At 41.1% G+C, this 18,511-nt stretch overlaps 1 protein-coding gene across 1 annotated transcript in view; it reads left to right on the top strand.

Moving 5' to 3' along the window:
• The window catches only part of LOC149284300 (neuronal acetylcholine receptor subunit alpha-7-like), a 40,521-nt gene extending 26,503 nt beyond the window's left edge, over positions 1-14,018 (top strand). Inside the window, exons 9-10 of the mRNA XM_089496885.1 lie at positions 12,377-12,486; positions 13,494-14,018. Of these exons, the coding sequence (XP_089353011.1) occupies positions 12,377-12,486; positions 13,494-14,018 (635 nt within the window). The remainder of the gene's footprint in view (positions 1-12,376; positions 12,487-13,493) is intronic.
• The last annotated feature ends 4,493 nt before the right edge of the window (positions 14,019-18,511 follow it).

Below are 18,511 nucleotides of genomic sequence, written 5' to 3'. Positions count from 1 at the left end.
ACCTCATGTGTATAATCAAAACAGTAAGCAAATGTAATGACGCCACCAAGATTCTGTTCAAAAGAGACCTCTATACTATTTAAATAAAAAGTCCCAGACAAGCTTGAAAAAAACAACTGACCATCCCATACAAAGAGTTAATAAACTCTTAACTCCCTTTCTTAAGATTTACCATAAGAACCTTTACATTTTGCACCTTAAGTACTTCTATCTCTAAATAATTAGAGCATATGAAATGGTATATTAGAAATATACAGCTTTTTTGGAAGTTTAGGCATTTAGGTCAGAACATACTTTGTTCATCTGTTCATTAGATTCTTTTTCCCAAGTGAAATAAGAGGATAAAGCGTTCATGCCCTAGAATTTTTAAGCCCTGGAGGCTGACTGGAACCGTCCGTAAAATGAATGTCTAAAACAATTCAAGTGAACTCTATCACCTGATCCTTGCCTAGATATCCTGAAGGCAAAAAGGGACTACCGAAATCTAGGGGTAGCCTCTAGTATGGAATAAAAATGAGAAATAGTGCGCTGTTAACCCATCTCTTCTCAGATAATGTGTATATAAATATTTCCAGAACATAGTGGAGAGAATTTCAATCCTTTTTACAGTCAACACTGTATCAGTTCATAGGTATAATGGAATACCATGCTTGTAACTGCCTTATCAAGGGACTGCTGGCACTTTCTGGTCTGGGGAAGGCAAAACCACATGGCCCAATCAGCCTTTTGCCCACCTCCCCTCCTCGGTAACTACCATATACTGGCACACATATTTACGCTAACACACAAATACTAATACTAACACACATTCTCAAATACGCACTTCTTCTAACACACTTAAACATACATATTTATACTAACACACATATACACTCATGCTTACACACACAGACTTATACATACACATTCACGCTAACACACACTCCCTCTAATACACATATACACACACTCATTATCATTATTATCTTTTATTTATATAGTGCCAACAATCTACGCAGCGCTTAATGCAATACATATATTCAAGGGGTATGACAAGATGAGAATTGACAGACTAAGACAAACTGATACATTAGGTGGAGAGAGCCCTGCTCGCAAGCTTACAATCTCATGCCAACACACACACAGTCATGCTAACCCATACATACTTCCACATAAACACTCCACACTCACTCTAGCATATGTAATGATTTGTAGTAGAGTAGGCCTGGCCTCAGAGAACAACTCAGAAGAAACTGAAGGCAGGAGATCCGAAGGAGACGTAGCCAAAAAAGCTGGGTCAGAACAAAAGGACAATATCAAGGCCAAGTCAGAATCCAGAAGCAGAGTCAAAACAAGCCGCATCAACAGGCGCAGGAACGGAGCCAAATCAGGAACCAAGAAGCATACTCAAAGGACAAGCTGGGTCACAATTTTCGGAGCTAATATGCACGTCATTCATGCAGGCGCTAGTAGTAGCGATCACGTGACCGCACACCCCAACAGGGAGATGCGAGGTCTGCCTTGCAGTCTCGAGGCTAAGAGGTAGCGGGTTTGGAGCTGGTGCCCGCTACCTCTGAAGATTTATAGCGGGCAGAGGAGGTCTCCGGAGCTGGTCTCACTGCAGTAGTCATCAGAGGACAGGCGGACCAGAATGGCATGGGACAGGCATGCTGGTAAGTCCTAACAACACACACTCCCTGTGTGTTGTGAGGCATCCAACCCGCTATGTTGATCCCAACCAGATAAAATAAAAGCACTTTCTTAGTTAACTTTTAGTTTTTAAAATTCTCACTACAAATTAAATGTGTTTGTCTCGTTGTGTGCATTAGCATCTATCTATGCTGCACCATGACTGCAATAGAATTTCAATTCGTTTAGAGATTTGGCTTCATGAATTCATTAGCAAGCCTCCTCAGTTGCATGGAATGATTAATAAACATATCCTGTCCCTGTTCATTAAACATTTTTTGTGTTTGATTATTTTTGTTAGACGTAGGTCTATGTATGCTTCAGGCATATTTAAATAGATTTGGTTCCACTAAGTGGAAAAAATCTGGAGTTATTAAATTGATGTTGACATTCTTTTGCGTGTTAAAGTTACTGTGTCTGTTCCAGTAAAATAACACTCTGTATAGGTCTTTCATCGACTTTTCAATATTTTTTGATTAAGGAAATATCATTGGAATTCTACAACATCAGCACAAACACTGCAATTTGGATTTATGTTGCTTAGTAGTTATTAAGACATTAAATAGTCATACAGCCTGAGCTATATTATATTTATGATGCATAAGGTTTTATATATGTTGTGATATAACTTAACTTGGGCGTAAGAACAAGAACATATCCTCCATGATTAAATTTACAAGTGAAAACAAATACACCAAAACAAAATAATAAAATAAAATCTCTACTTCCTGGCCCTGTGCTGTTTCTAGCAGTGTTCCATTGAATTCTAACTGTTTTGACCCTGCTTGTCCTGACCATGCTCTCGACTTCTTGGCTCTTGTTCCTCTGATCTCCTGGTGTTAATTCAGCTTGAGGGAGTCCTGCCGTGAGTCCAGTACACCGTCTGTGAACTTCCAGCTATGTTCCTGTTGTGTGTCCTGCCTAGGGTTTCCAGCCTTGGGTCCTGTCCGAGGAGTTCCAGCCTTGTGCCCTGCAGAGGTTTTCAGCCCAGTCCCAGTCTGTGTGGGCTATTCAAGGAGTCTGTATCCTGCTGTGGTGCATCTGCCTTTGTGCCTGTGCCAGTTATGATGCAGCGTGGGGTGCAGACAGAGCCCCTAGTATCACCTGCGACTGGGCTCCTACCCAACCTGCTACGCCTAAGAGTCACTTACACACACTAACATACTTCTACACAGTAACATACTTCTACACGGATACAGACACAAACATACTTCTACACAGTAACATACTTACGCACATATTACCGTATTGGCTCGAATATAGGCCGCACTTTTTCCCCCCACTTTAAGTCTTTAAAGTGGGGGTGCGGCCTATATTCGGGGTCTAGTACCCGACGCCCGGGACTGCAAAGGGGTTAGGCAAAGGGGTTAGGATACAGATCCCCCGCAGCGGTGCAGGGGACCTGCATCCTACTCCCCGATACGCTCAGACAGCCTCCCCTGCCAGCACTTCCCACGGGGGGAAGTTTTACCTCTGCCCCCCCCCCGACTTACCGGAGCAGACTCCCGGGTGTCTTGCGGGGCCGGCGGGGGACATCTACGCAATACGCGTATACAACTTCCGGTGCCGGCACTCAGCGGATGTGCCGGCACCGGAAGTTGTATACGCGTATTGCGTAGATGTCCCCCGCCGGCCCCGCAAGACACCCGGGAGTCTGCTCCGGTAAGTCGGGGGGGGGGGCAGAGGAGGACAGTGGCAGCATATCTCGGGGGGCAGAGGAGGACAGTGGCAGCATATCTCGGGGGGGGTGGAGGACAGTGGTAGCATATCTCGGGGGGAGGACAGTGGTAGCATATCTCGGGGGGGGAGGAGGACAGTGGCAGCATATCTCGGGGAGGGAGGACAGTGGCAGTATATCTCGGGGGGGGAGACAGAGTGGCAGCATGGTTTTTTTGGTGCTTTTTTAAAGAAAAAAACTTTTTCTTTAAAAAAGCACCAAACTTTTAGGGTGCGGCCTATATACGGGGGCGGCCTATATCCGAGCCAATACGGTACTATTATTTATTGTATTATATAATGCATTCATGTTCTACAGCACTGTAACTAAGACATAACAAGCAGTATAACTACTCAACATACTGAAACAAGGGGTAAGGAAGGCCCTGCTCTAACGAGCTTACATAATTACATACACCTACACACACACACACACACACTAATATACTTATACACACCGCTCTCCTGATCCTCTTCCTTCGAACCTCACGTGCTGCCTACGTCTCACCACCGAGAAATTACATCATATCCTGGTGCTCAGACTCTGTGAGACGGAGGCCATACATCTGTCATTGGTGTCCATACTAAACAGGGGGCCCGCTGCAATGTAGAGGCCTCTGTTAAGCCAGAGCAGCTCATGAAGGGAGATCATGTGATCTTCCTTACAGGGCCCCCTGGGGGTTGTGGGTCCGGTGACTTGCACCAGCTGCACCTCCTTTCCTGCTGCAAAAACAAAAGAAATTGCTTTAGTGGTCTATACACTAATATATATATATATATACCGTATTTGCTCGATTATAAGACGACCCTGATTATAAGACGACCCCCCAAAATCTGAATATTAACTTAGGAAAAAAAGAAAAAGCCTGAATATAAGACGACCCCAAAGGAAAAAAGTTTTACCAGTAAATGTTAATTCATGTAAACTATTTTTTTTAAATAAAAGCTATGATTGAGAAAAATATTTTTTTTGTTTTTATTTCCTTGTATTTTCCAACCTGTCCCCCAGTTACGCACATCTGCCCCCAGGCTTGCCACACCAATATGGCACTGTGGCTCATGATATGCCTTTTAACTCTCTATATGCCACTGTGCCCCATGGTATGCCTTTTGACCCCCTATATGCCACTCTGCCTCCAGAAATGCCTTATACCCCTATATCCCATTCTGGCATTTAGGGGGTTAAAATGCATATTGTGGGGCAGAGTGGCATATAGGGAGGTATAAGGCATTCCAGGAGGCAGAGTGGCATTAAGGGAGTTAAAAGGCATTGTATAGAGCACTCTGCCTCCAGAAATGCCTTATACCCCTATATGCCACTCTGGCATTTAGGGGGTTAAAAGGCATATTATGGGGCAGGGTGGCATATAGGGAGGTATAAGGCATTTCAGGAGGCAGAGTGCTCTATTAAATGCCCCCTTAACGCCACTCCAGAAATGCCCTATGCCCCCATTTAACACACACACACACACACCCTATACCCCCATTTAACTAATACACACACACACACTCTCTCCCCCTCCCTCCCCTCTCTTACCGGTGCTTCCAGCCGGGGCAGCGGGTTGACGTCGCCTTCCGCTGCAGCCGGAAGGAGGTGGAGTTGGCAGCGGGGGTTTGTATGCGTCCGTCGCGTATACTTTCCCCGGCTGTCAGAGATCAGAGTTCCCCGCACCGGTGCGGGGAACTCTGATCTCTGACAGTCGGGGAAGGTCTACGCGACGGACGCAGACAACCCCCGCTGCTAGCCACGCCTCCTTCCGGCTGCAGCGGACGTTGTCTACGCGAATCGCGTAGACGTCAACCCGCTGCCCCGGCAATACAGCAGGAAGCACCGGTAAGTGTGTGGGGTGGGGGAGACAAGGGGATCCAGGTCCCCTGCAGCGGTGCGGGGGATCTGGATCTTAGTCTCCTAATCAGACCTCTATTTGAGGTCTGATTAGAAGACGACCCCGATTAGAAGACGAGGGGTATTTTTCAGAGCATTTGCTCTGAAAAAAACCTCGTCTTATAATCGAGCAAATACGGTATATACCGTATTTATCGGCGCATAACACGTGCCGGAGTATAACACGCGCCCTCCCCAGGACCAGAAGTGAGGGAGACGTGGCTGCAAATCGCGCAGCTCTAGGATTCATCAGCGTATAACATGCAGGTAGGGTTTCTGCTTCGTATTTTAGTTATAAAAGTGCGTGTTATACGCCGATAAATACGTTAAGTAATGGTTGTCAGTCGACTCAAATTATATCCATGAGCATATGAGTTGATCTCGTGTACTCAAGTAAAAGCTGCCAAAGCTACCTTCACTACAACTTGCATATGCTCAATCTGAAAGTAATTGCAAAGGTTGAATACTACATCTGGTACTCCAAGATATTGTAAAGTCTTCTGTTGGTCATAATTGCCCAATTAATAAAATGTTGGTGTTATATATATATATATATATATATATATATACCAAGGCTGTGACGAGGCGGGTACACAGTGTGCACAGCACCCAGGCAGCAAGGAGTGGAGGAGAGAGAGGGGTGCCAAGTGATTGCTCATGAAAAAGTTTCCAGCAACCATTTGTCGCCCCACTCTCTCCTCTGCTCCGTGCTGCCACCCGCCCTGCTGCCCTGATTGCCTTGGTGGGAGGACGGTCTCAATGCTAGCACTTTATGCTGAGCACTTCATGCAGTGAAGCTGCACGCACTGCATCAGAGCAGCAAGACAGAGGCCTCACGCTCCCAGAGCAGGACTTCAGCAGGGTAAGTGAACTAGAAAGGAGGGGGTAGAGACTGTAGTGTATTTTACTGTAGGTAGAGGGGGTTGAGAAAAGATGGGGTAGATACTGTAGTGAGAAAAGGGGGTAGTAAGAATATTTAAATAAATAAAGAGAAACTTTTATGGAAGAGATAATGAGGGGGAGAAAGAAAGGTGGCAGTTCCCAGTGTGCAATGTGGGTGCTGGGGTATCCTATGTATGCAAACTGGGTACTGCGACATGTCCTATATGTGCGATCTGGGTACTGGAAAATTTCCTACATGTGCAATCTGGGTGCTGAGGCAAGTCCTATGAGCGCAATCTGGGTGCTGGGGCAAGTCATGTGGATGCAATCTAAGTGCTGGGCAAGTCTTATAGATGCAATCTGGGTGCCACAGCTAGCCTTGGGTGTGCGGCCATAAATACTAATGTGCATTTTTCACTTGATCGCACCATAAAACTTTTGTTTTATCTGTGTAATTTGTTGATCTGTGTTTAATCAATGTTCATATTCTTAATTGTGCATTCTGATTGGTCAGCCTTTCATCGTTTCTTCCAGCTGGTCCTGTATCATTACTGAACAGAATACAGCTATTTGGTGTGAAACCTAGGAAGGCTTGAACCAATGGCCCAGCACATACAATTAAGTGATATTAATATACTGATGTGAAATTGGGAGTTATGTTGTACCACCCTCAATGTAGGTATACACAGTATATAGTGATGGGAGATATGCCGTTCCACTCTCTGTGTCTATCTTACTATAATGAGAAGAGATACACTGTACTCACCTCAGTGTCTGACACACTATATAATGATAGGCATTGTACTGTCGTGGTTGTGGTGATGGACGTTGTGGTATACCACTGTCAGGCTCGGTATATATATTGATGGGAGTTATGCTTTAACACCCTCAGTGTCAAAATGTGAATAAATCACAGGGTTTGGGAAAATGTGTTTTACTATTTTTTTTAACTCTGCAGTTTTAACTTCCTTGTTATTTATTTATCTACTTTTCTTCAAAATAACCATTGTATAGATATAGCGGGGACACAATTTTCTGTTCTTGCCTCTGGGGTAAAAATAGATAGCTACGGCTTTGCCCCTTTCGCTCAGCTGCTTCTTTAAAGTTAGAGCTACGGGTGTCACTAACACATTTAGTGTGATGCTGTTTGGGGGGCAAAGGTACATTACATTACATTTATTTGTAAAGCGCCGGCAGATTCCGCAACGCTGTTACAGTCAGTAGAACAAATTTCACAGGTATCACTGACAACCTGTTTGGGCCAAAAATGGCATTGACAAGCTGTTTAGGGACAAAGCTGGCACTGTGTGAAGTGAGTGACATGTTACATGGTAAAGTTAGGGGGCCCAAATAGGTGGAATAGAAATTGGTGTGGTTAAAAGGGTTATGTTTGTTAAGGGAAGGAGTTAGCAATATTGCCTCACCCACCTGTTGACGCCAACATTTTTTCACCCAGACATCAGTGACCCTGGGCTTAGTCCTGATATATATATATATATATATATATATATATATATATATATATATATATTAGTCCAGTAAAAAAAGAGTACTGTAATATTAATAATAATAATATTGAACTAGCATTCCACTTTAAAGATGAGCTTTCAAGATTTTGAACCTCCCTTTCGCAAGTCAAAAGCAATACATATATATATATATATATATATATATATATATATATATATACTGTATGTATTGCTTTGTAATTTCATTGAATAGATACTCTGGGTTGTCACAAAATGGATCATTCGTCTCCAAACCAGAACAAATGCCACTAGAGGAAATTAGTCTGTCTATCATGTACATTTTAGGTACCATCTGTTATAATAACTGCTGAAATAATAAGCACCGTTGCAGACAGAGAAAATTAAAGGCTTATTGACATGCTTAGTAAGGTTAAAAGTTCAGCATCTTCCAGCGCTGTTTTTGATGCATCACAAGCCTTTACATTCCCTTTGTGTGGCATTATTGTGATAATACTATACTGGCATTATTGTAGTAATACACAGGGTTAATCTGATTGGTCATTAGAGCATATTAAGAATTATAGCTATGCAACGCATCCTTTTCACTCTGAATTTCTATTACATGTAACTCAAGATTGAACTCGATGCTCCCAGATCAATTTTCCTTTTCTCAGTTTAAAGTTTATTTGTTAACGTAAAGATGATGCGATATATTCATGTTAATGTTGCTACACAGGTTTACCCTTAATATTTGCGGAACATTTTCATTTCTGCTGGATGGATTTAAAATGGTCAATGTGAGGGATTTTGTTCAGGGTATGAAGATGGTTTCTAAAAATTTTTTTAAAACTGTTCATGTTTTAACTTTCCAGGGTTGGCTGCCCAAAGCTCCCACTCTCTTGGGGGCATGGGACTATACTCAAAGGGCTTGCTGTGTGTAGGAGCAGGGTTAGTTCCAATTATCCTTTAAAGAGGCAGAGAGTAGGTGGAACACGGGCAGCAGGCCCAGACTGTCCATCTGGTGCACTGGGCAGTTGCTTGGTGTGATATCCAGCCGTCAGATGCACTTATGTCTGTTACAGGGTCACCGTACCCAAGGCTGGGTACCCCTGTTTGAGGTCTGAGGAATCACCAGTCAGTCCCTCATACGGATCGCACTCAGCTATCCACGGGTCATCCAGACCACCATTCGTAGAAAACCAAGAAGAACTCTCTTTATTACAAACACAGAGAACTTTATACAATCTCAATGCAATGTGTACCGAACCCAACCCCCAATCCCATCAGCCACATCCCATCACAAATCCCATCAGTATACAGGGGATGTATCAGGTGAGGGGATTACAGAATACAATGGGTTCCCCCACCTGTGTTATCCCCCCTGTAGTGCGGGTGCCGTCTGGGCAGACAGGGCTGTGCTGGCTGATTAAGAGCCCCAGCCAGATTATAGGATCGTCTCTTTGAAGGCTGGGGCTGAATCCACATCAGTCTCTGGGCCGGTTACAATGTCATTAGGTGCTGCTGGCATTAAACGACGACTCTATTGGTTGCCAGCAGGGTGCTCCTTTGCCATCAACCAATGGTTGATGTCAGAGGAGCTCCCTGCCAGCTGCCCTTCATTGGTTGATGCCAGAGGAGCTCCCTGCCGGCAACCATTCGAGTTGCTCGTATGGACGTTTAACTCCTAATGCCGAAACTTGGCATGGGGAGGTTCCAGGAGTTAAAGATCCGTATGATCGACTCTATTGGTCGCCGGCAGGGGCCTCATCTAGCATCAACCAATGAAGGGTAGCTGGCCACCATTGGTTGTGTTTTGCTTCTTTGTGTACGTTTACCCAGCGCCATATTAGTTTATTCGATATTCAGTTTGAACAACGAAAACACACTATTGGCGTTCATTTTTATGTTCTCCCGAATACGAATGCACAAGTCTAGTAACTACTGTCACTAAAAAGGTGTACAAAGTATGACATGATTTTGAAGAGATAAATGCAATTTTAAGTCATTACTTTAACTCACAGACGCTAAAAATTGCAGAGCGCTACAAGTTGTATAGTAGACAGCACACAAAAACGTGAAATAATTAACAGAGGCTTTACATAAGTTAGCTAGCACCTGTAATTTTTGGAACTAGTTATAAATAGCCCTCAGAAACCAATTTGTTATGGGCCTTAAAGCAGAAGCTATTTAAAGGAAATTATTGACAGAGGCTAATCTGTCATTCAAAAGAGAACAGGAAATAGCTGTGATAATGAAGAAAGCTCTGAAAGAGGCAGAAACATTGCAAATAGAGAATCTTCTTACGAATTTATGTTTGGTTTTTAATCACATAAAAATGTTGTATGATGCCGATAACCTTTCAGTGTCTGCTTTTGTGTCACATTACAATTAAGCGTTCCAACCAAGAAATGAAAAATGCGAATAAGGCAAAATGTTACATGATGAAATCATCATTACAATTAATATATTAATACATTGAAAATATATCACCACTTAATCTTATTCGTAGAATAACAAAATGTATCGTACATTTTGAACTAAACCATGAAAGATAGAAGGATTGCTATATGTGTCAGGAATTTACAAATACGTTCAAACAGGAAAGAAACTGAATAACAACAGATAGCTTGATTTAGGTAGGAAACGTTAGATATCTGCAGTGCCGTAAATGCAGTACATGTACCTACAATACATGTTATTATGTTTTATATACTTGAGTCATTTCTTTTTAAAATCACTTACAATCAAGAAATAGCTTTTTTCATTTAAAAATACCATAATCATTGTAAATATCATTATTTTCAGAGCCTCTGCGTTCTAGATCAATATGGCTAGTATTAAAGGCCAAACTACATTTTCATTTCAATCTTTTTTTCCTGCTGGCTTTCATGATTTTATTGCTTCGAACTTGATTAAAGAACATTTAGGTCATACTGAATTCTATGTTCCTTATTTCTTAGTATCCAGAATAGACAAGCGCCTTTCATCCTATAGGAAGCCCAGCCAAGAAGCTCAATGTGCACTGAACAGTCTTAGCTTGTATAAATATAATAGTAGTAGTATACATCTCCAAACACAGCATTGGAAAGGATTCAATGATTAATATGATAAAATGATTTATTTATTGACTAAATATTGATTTGTCACTCAAGCTGAAATTCAGGTGACATGTTTTCTTTCTAATAACAGTTGAAGTAGACATGTGCACGGCGAGCAAAATTGCTTCGGATGAAAGCGACTCGTTCCTTTTCAGGCAATTAATTTTGTTTCCCGACCATTCGGGGGCCTTATATTTTTATTCAGAATGACATTTGGGGGGCGTTCCCAAAGGAAGAGGTCCCTTCAGAGCAGCCATATTAGTAGAGCACTGGGCCTGGACAGGCAGACACTGGCAGCCCTGTGGAGCATGACTGAATTTCCACAATATCATATACATTTTTTATTTTTTTTTAAAAAGGGTTTTCTGCACTAAAATAAACTATTAACTTATAGTATTGTATATGAGCAATGAGCATCAATCTTAGACTCTGCTAAGCTAACTGTCACTGTCTCACACTCCAGCTCTCACCAGTCTGTAAGTTAAAATTGCGGTGGCACACTTATGTATCTAATGCTTTCCCTTACCCTTGTAAATGCTGATAGGCCAGAGTGAAAAATAAGAAAAAGCTCCCACAGGTTGTTGGGCTCATCAATCACAGCCATTACCATCAATGATACCACCCTCCATTTTCTTGGCTACTTCTACCTATCAGTTATTGATCTGTACCCTCTTACACACAGTCCCTTCCACATGGAGGCTACACGTGGAGAGGAATCGATGAATCATGGCAAGGTTTTGTTGGAGATGGCCCTCGTTTTCATTAAGTCACACAAATACATGAAACAGGCAGCGTTCGTACTAAAATCGAAAGAACATAATGACAGAAATAATCTTCACAGGGTCATTTTATCCATAGCTGCCCCTTTCCCCACTGAGAGTATTTCAATGCCCACTGGGTAAGGGGGTTATTAAAGTATTTGAATGTGGTTGGAGGATGCAAGATCAGGAGTCCAAGGCATAGTTTGACAATGACGGATGAGCCCTTAAAAGGTAATTGATAAAGCATTTTCCCCCACAAGTTGAACTCTTTGTGCTTTACAGTACTAAATGCTTTTGGATCTATTCCAGGACTAGAATACAGTTGCCATTTGGCCTTTTTTTCTAGAAAATATAGACATTTCATGGCAGATGACCTTTGAAAAGACTCAAACTTTAATCAGTCTTTGGTCTTGTCTTAGATTCAGGACCAACTTACATAAAGTGCTCCCATGCGGTGTGCAGGATATATAAACCAACAGAAGGACATCAATTATTCAGTTATACATCCTATGTGCTGCTAACCAGCACTTTCATTAAATGTACACGTGTTGTATAAAAATGGGTTTTATTTTTCTTTCAGTAACTGATTCATGGAAGAGGGTGGACAAAGGGGCATAAGAAGTTGGTATGGAAAAAATCTTTAGGCTGAAGTATATGAATCAACAAAGCATAGTTTGCAGAAGCTATTTTGTTTTGCCATTTGACTGACTTGAGAAATATTTCCAAAATTCATTTTCATGGTTAACATTGCCTAAATCAGGATAAACACAATATCAATGATTTTCCAATGTGTACATGTGCCAATATTTCAATATAAGTTGTATTAGTGACACTGTCTTTTGATATTGCGGTTTAAATGTGTACAGATGTTACAATAAATATTTGTTTTCTCTACAGCTCAGTATTTTGCAAGCATTATGGTCATTGTTGGTCTGTCAGTAGTGGTTACTGTCCTGGTGCTGCAATTTCACCACCATGATCCACAAGCAGGAAAAATGCCTAGATGGGTACGTTCTCCTGTTGTTCCACATACATCATGACTTTGTGATCATGTCTTAGTCAAGTCCATATTGGCATAAGTGTATTGTATTTTGCTTGCTCTATGCTTTGTCACTTTTGACCCACCATAAGCAAAACACAGAAAGATCAATGGCTTTCCCTACATTAAAAAAATAGTAAAATCTGATTGCCTTTTGCCTGTATGTACCACATGTATATTTTCTAAAGGCACAGAAGGTGTTCCAATAACATTATTTTAAGGGAGAGAAAGATAGTGTTCTTATACAGAATTCCACCACATTCTATAGAGCATGACTTTTGATTTAAGTTTTCTTTCATACATCTTTCAAACTACCGACGCTTCCTTGATCTTTATTCTGTAGAACTATATATTCTAAATGTAATTTTGTACTAATTATTCACTCTCCAGATACTATTTCCATGCATCATTAGAGACCATTATCCATTATAGCAGGTCCATTAAAAACATGGTCCTAGTCACTATTTTTGGTTATTGGCACAATTGCTGCTTGACCTCATATCCTGCTGACGATGCTACTCTAATTGTCTCTGTTCTATGTAGATACCTCCAGCAGGGAAAGAGTGGAAATAGATGGTATAGGGTATCTGCGAGAGATGTCATTTTTCTTGTAATGCTTTAGTGAACTGGAAAGCAAAGTACATAAAGTCTAGCAAAGAATGGACAGGGCATAACTGATGGAACATAAAGCAGGTATTCAACATATGCTCCATCCCAAGTACTGACAACACATCTCATAAGTTTCTTCATGAGCCTTGCAGTGAGATGAGATATGACTAGGCCGCTAATGATCCCAGGATGATGGATAATGATACTTTTGTGTGAAAAGCAAACTGAGGCTACTGACTGTTCAGTGACAACTTTTTGTTTTTTTTGTCATGTGACTTTTCAGAGGATATAACTGGCTATGTCTGGGTGTCCATATCTCTTTGTCTCCTGTAAATCAGCGATCATTGCTCCTCTTCTCTGTTTCAGGTTCGAGTGATTCTGTTAAACTGGTGTGCCTGGTTTTTAAGGATGAGAAAACCTGGAGAAAATAAAAGGCCCAGTCCATGTAAATATATTTACCCACACCATCATTCTAGCATTAGCAGCATCGAGATGAACGTTGCTACTGGGCACCATTCTACTAATGGAAACACAACCTACTGTGGGTACCACACACTTGAGAGTCCATGTTGTCCGCCTAGCAGTGACTCCAGTGTTACGTCTGGAAGAGTACCTTGCTTGTCTCTAGAAGACAGTGATCTTATACAAAAGAAATCTCTGAAAGAAAGTATTCCAGAGATTGCCAAAATCTTAGAGGAAGTCCAGTATATTGCAAGGCGATTCAGAGAGCAGGACGAAGGGGAGGAAATATGCAGTGAGTGGAAGTTTGCTGCTGCTGTCATAGACCGTTTGTGTCTTGTTGCGTTTTCACTCTTTGCCATAATCTGTACGTTCACGATATTGATGTCAGCTCCGAACTTTGTAGAAGCAGTTTCCAAGGATTTTACTTAGACAAAAATCCTACTGGTGTTAAAACTCCAGACTTAAAATAATGATCAATGTTTTTGCCTTTAATGTCTATTCAGCTATATCATAGTGAAAATGAGAAAAAATTAAGAATGAAAAAAGATCCCTCTATACAAACATTACAATGTACCTAAAATTGAACTTATTGTTTTTTGAGGTGTCTTTATTTTTTGAAACGGATGCTGTTAAGAATCAACTACATCCTCTATATGATAGTATTAAAATATTTGAGTGCTAAAGGAAACATCTTTTTTCTTCTCTTCATGACACTCAATGGAAAAAGTTCAAATAACATTACACTAATGATATTAAATTGAAAAACATTCAATGGAAACATAGTATAGAAAGTAAGGGAATGTACATCAACATATCCATATAATGTGTAAACTTAGTCCACAAAAGAAACACAAGCCAGCATATAATGTTTCTTCTGTAAACTGTTACATGGTGAAATTATTGGCAGAATCTTCTTTTATCTCTGCCGTTGTAATGGACTATAATAAGTCACACCATTATATGTCGCATATGATTGTGTGTCATTAACGTTTGATGTGTATATATTAATATGGACATATTTGGTTACTGTGTTAATAAAAATAACAATGTTGGTGCCATAATATATTAATCTAATAAATATTTTAAGCTTGTTTTAATGCAAATTGTGTACAAGAGCACATTTTGGATTGTTGTCCACTTGGTGCATGGGGTACCTCTCCTTCAGCAGGGGTATTTGCAGATACACAACAATTTTTGAGCATGATCAATGATGGTAGAGGGTAGAGGGATGGTAGAGGGAGTTTCTTACTTCCTTGTAATGTGACATAATTGGCCAATAAAAAGACTCTTGTTTTAGTCCTGTTGCAGTCAGAGTGGAATCTACATGGCTTTCTGCTTCCAAGCAAAAGTCAAAGCTCAGAGTTGCTGTATAAGGATCCACCAAGACATTAGATTGAAGGAGCAGAGATGGCCTGTGGGTACGAGATTGGACAATTGTATGAAACTTTATGGAAATCAGCATGTATGCATTTATGTAGTGGTTCTGTATAAATGCATGTGCCTCTTAAGTGGCTTCCTTATTTACCTTGGGTGGTGCCATAGGTCTGACCCAGGGCAGACCACTCAATCTGTCCCTCTACCATCCTCACTGCTGAACATTATATGATGTCACATCCCAGGGCTCTGTGTTCTAGGGGCAAGTAGTACCTTAATGCTTAGTATGGACGCAAGTTTCTCCAGAAATCTCCTTCGTAACCAGCGCATTGAGCAGCACCTGGTGACTGTCGTCGCAGCTAGTTGTCCTAGGGCAGAATACTTTACTGCTTCATATTTGTCTATGTGTGTATACACATTATATTAATGTTGCAGTGAAAGGAAAGACGCAGGAGCTTTGGTTCCATGACTTTGACATCCAGTATCTTTTGCCCCTCCAGATCTTGATCTACCCTGTAGAATTCGTATGCAATGCATGGTGGCATTTTAGAAGTTCTAATGCTTTTTCATACACACATTGATTACTTTTTGATTTATGAACATCATACAGTGAATAGATTACATTTAAGCAATCCAATAATAATGTAAATTAAAACATTAATGCAATTACTTTTCTTCACATAGAGCTAACTGCAATAAATTACTTAAGCATTTGTAAGTGAAATATGTCTTAAGATATTTTCTTATTTCCTGTAGATAAGTTTAAACTAATAACCTCAGTTAAAAAGAATCTGTATTAAAAACTTCTACAATTAACTACACCCATGAATAAATTAGACATTTCTATCAAGAACTGAGCGTTAATCCGCTCATTCACTCACATTAGGGTAATGAAAAGACCATGAATGTGTCACATTGGCTCAATTACAAGTTGTGTTCGGTAGAAAGGGACTCAGTAAACACTCTATCGAGATATTATGCTTTCGGAAAGCTGATATGGTGTTAAAAGAAGTGATAGACAACCTTTGCATTGTCCATATAAGTAGCAAGATACAATTGGTATTTGGTATCTGCAAAATGATTCCATAGATTATAGTTCAATGCAGTTTAACAATTCAGAATAAAGTAATAAACATATAATCAAAATAACTTCACTCACTCACAAGCGAATGTGGGAATCAACCCTAGTCTTTACCCAAGTGGCAGTCTGATATTTTTAGTTGGTGCACATGGTTGGGGCCCATAAAAGCTAGCAATCCACATAGACTTTGGTTATTCAGGTTCATTCACCATTAAAGTAAGTCAGTGTAAACTGGTCTCCTATTTGTGTAAAATAAGTTCAAGGTGCCCTTTTTTGTGACGGGGAGAGATCATATTCTTACCACTCCACCAATTGGTAACCAAATCAATTTGTCAGGTGCCTGCTCCTTCAGCTACTGCTTGGCTGTCCTCACTGCTCACAGCAATCTCAGCTAGAGGGGTTAGGTATCTTGTTCTGGTTAAGCTGTTAGCAGAGTTCCTCTTTATAGACTCTTCAACACCCCACTGCACACCTTGATGGACAGGCCTCAACCATTGTGGTACAAGAAACATTCACCTTCCACATCCAACACTGTACAAGAATTGCAGGGGAGCCAATGACACAGCTGCAATTACTGTAATCTCCAGTGAGGTTACATGTGTAAATGACCATGGACAGTTGCATAAGTACTGGGCTCACACTTGTTTCTATCTCCTCGTACTGGTTCAAAATAGTTTAGTATATAGTAATGTTTGTATATATGCGTGTATGTATGTATGTGATCATGAATGTCTATGTATATGTGTGTGAGCATGGATGTGCAATTGTGTGAGCATGGATGTGTAATTGTGTGTGTGAGCATGGATGTGCAATTGTGTGTGAGCATAGATGCGCAATTGTGTGTGTGAGCATGGATGTGCAATTGTGTGTGTGAGCATGGATGTGTAATTGTGTGTGTATGTGTGTGTGAGCATGGATGTGTAGGGGTATGTTAGTGAGCATATATGTGTAGATGGGGTGACCTGGAGTGTGTTAGAATGAATGTGTACATGTGTATGTATGTGTTAATGAGTATGAGTAAGTGTGCGTAATTTGTGTAACTGTCCTTACATATATCTACCAGAGTGTATGTTAAAAGAGGAGGGCAAGTGGCAAGACAAGTTGTTTGGGAGCAATCATGGCACAGACCAGCTGTTTGTGGCAAAGATGGTAAAAATAAGCTGTTTTGTGGCACTGACAAGCTTAGAGTAAAGATGGCCCAAACAGACATTTTGGGGGTTAGCACTGATAAGCTGCTTGGGGGAAAAGCACTTTCAAGCTGTTTGGGGCAAAGGTGGCACCGTGAGACATGTTGCTTGGTGAATTTGGGGGACCCTGGGGTAATTTTTTCACCAGGGCCCTGTGGCTTCTGTTAACACCCCTTGCCATAGTCATCAAGAGATTAGCTCTACCAAGTTGCTGGGCACATGGACCTGAGGTCACCTGTTTTACTCTTGCAATTTTACCTTTATTAGCCTACACACATTAATGCTATGTGATAAATTGGAGTGACATAATTCAGTCTTTTGCACATCACTCTGACAGGCAAAAGGTTAAATTTGTACTTTGAGGGTAAGAACAAGAATTAAACAATTACACTGTTCATTAATGATTTTATGTCATTCAATTTTAGAAAAATAAAAAGGTAAATAAATGCAAGATACAAGTCCCATATATAGGAGATGGAAAAAAATATTGTATGTATATATATATGTACGTGAGGGGGAATATATATTGGTATGCTATATCTACCGCCACTAACCACATATTTCTGCTTCATTGAGGTAAGAGGATAACAGGTAGTTTCAATAAATACACTTAGTTGATAAATACTACAACAGTTTTGCTTTAACTAAAAAACACATATACATACATCTCACCTCCCTCCCGCTCCCGCTTACCTCTCACCGCTCCTGCAGCTTTCCCTCTGGCTGCTTGCGCACACTGTGCTGACTGCCTCGGTTTCACCACGGGGTCACGTGACCCCGATACGTTCCTTTCTCCCCGTGCCGGTTCAAAATAGTTTAGAAAAGGGCCCTTCCGATCTTGATCGGTGTGGTCCAGGTAGGAAGGGCCCTTTCTAAACAATTTTAAACAGTATGAGGACACAGGAAGAAGGATCTACCCCTGTAGTTACACCAGTGTAGGGAGATGTGTTTGGGTGAATGCATCTTCTGTATGGCATTTAGCTAGTATCACAACAGAATTCAAAACTGCGTCTGGAGGCAATATCAGTACAATCACCATGCATCGGGAACTTCACTGCACACAAGCCAAAGATCACTATATGCAATGCCACGACTCTGGAGCTACTGGACTCTGGAGCAGGGGAAACGTGTTCTCTGGAGCAGGGGTAGTTATCAACATGCTCATGGTGGATATTTAACAGGGTCTGTGGCAGACAAGTTAATTATGTTCTATTCACCTTCACAAATCTTGGCACTGAGACTGCTGTCCTTGTACCGACACTTTGCCTATCCCTGCTCTA

The sequence above is a fragment of the Sceloporus occidentalis genome, unplaced genomic scaffold (assembly GCF_023333645.1).
Source record: "Sceloporus occidentalis isolate IW3139 unplaced genomic scaffold, rSceOcc1.0.p SCAF_95, whole genome shotgun sequence".
NCBI classification, from domain to species: Eukaryota; Metazoa; Chordata; class Lepidosauria; order Squamata; family Phrynosomatidae; genus Sceloporus; species Sceloporus occidentalis.
Note: the sequence above shows the minus strand (reverse complement) of the source record. Positions and strands in the feature narration are given on the sequence as shown.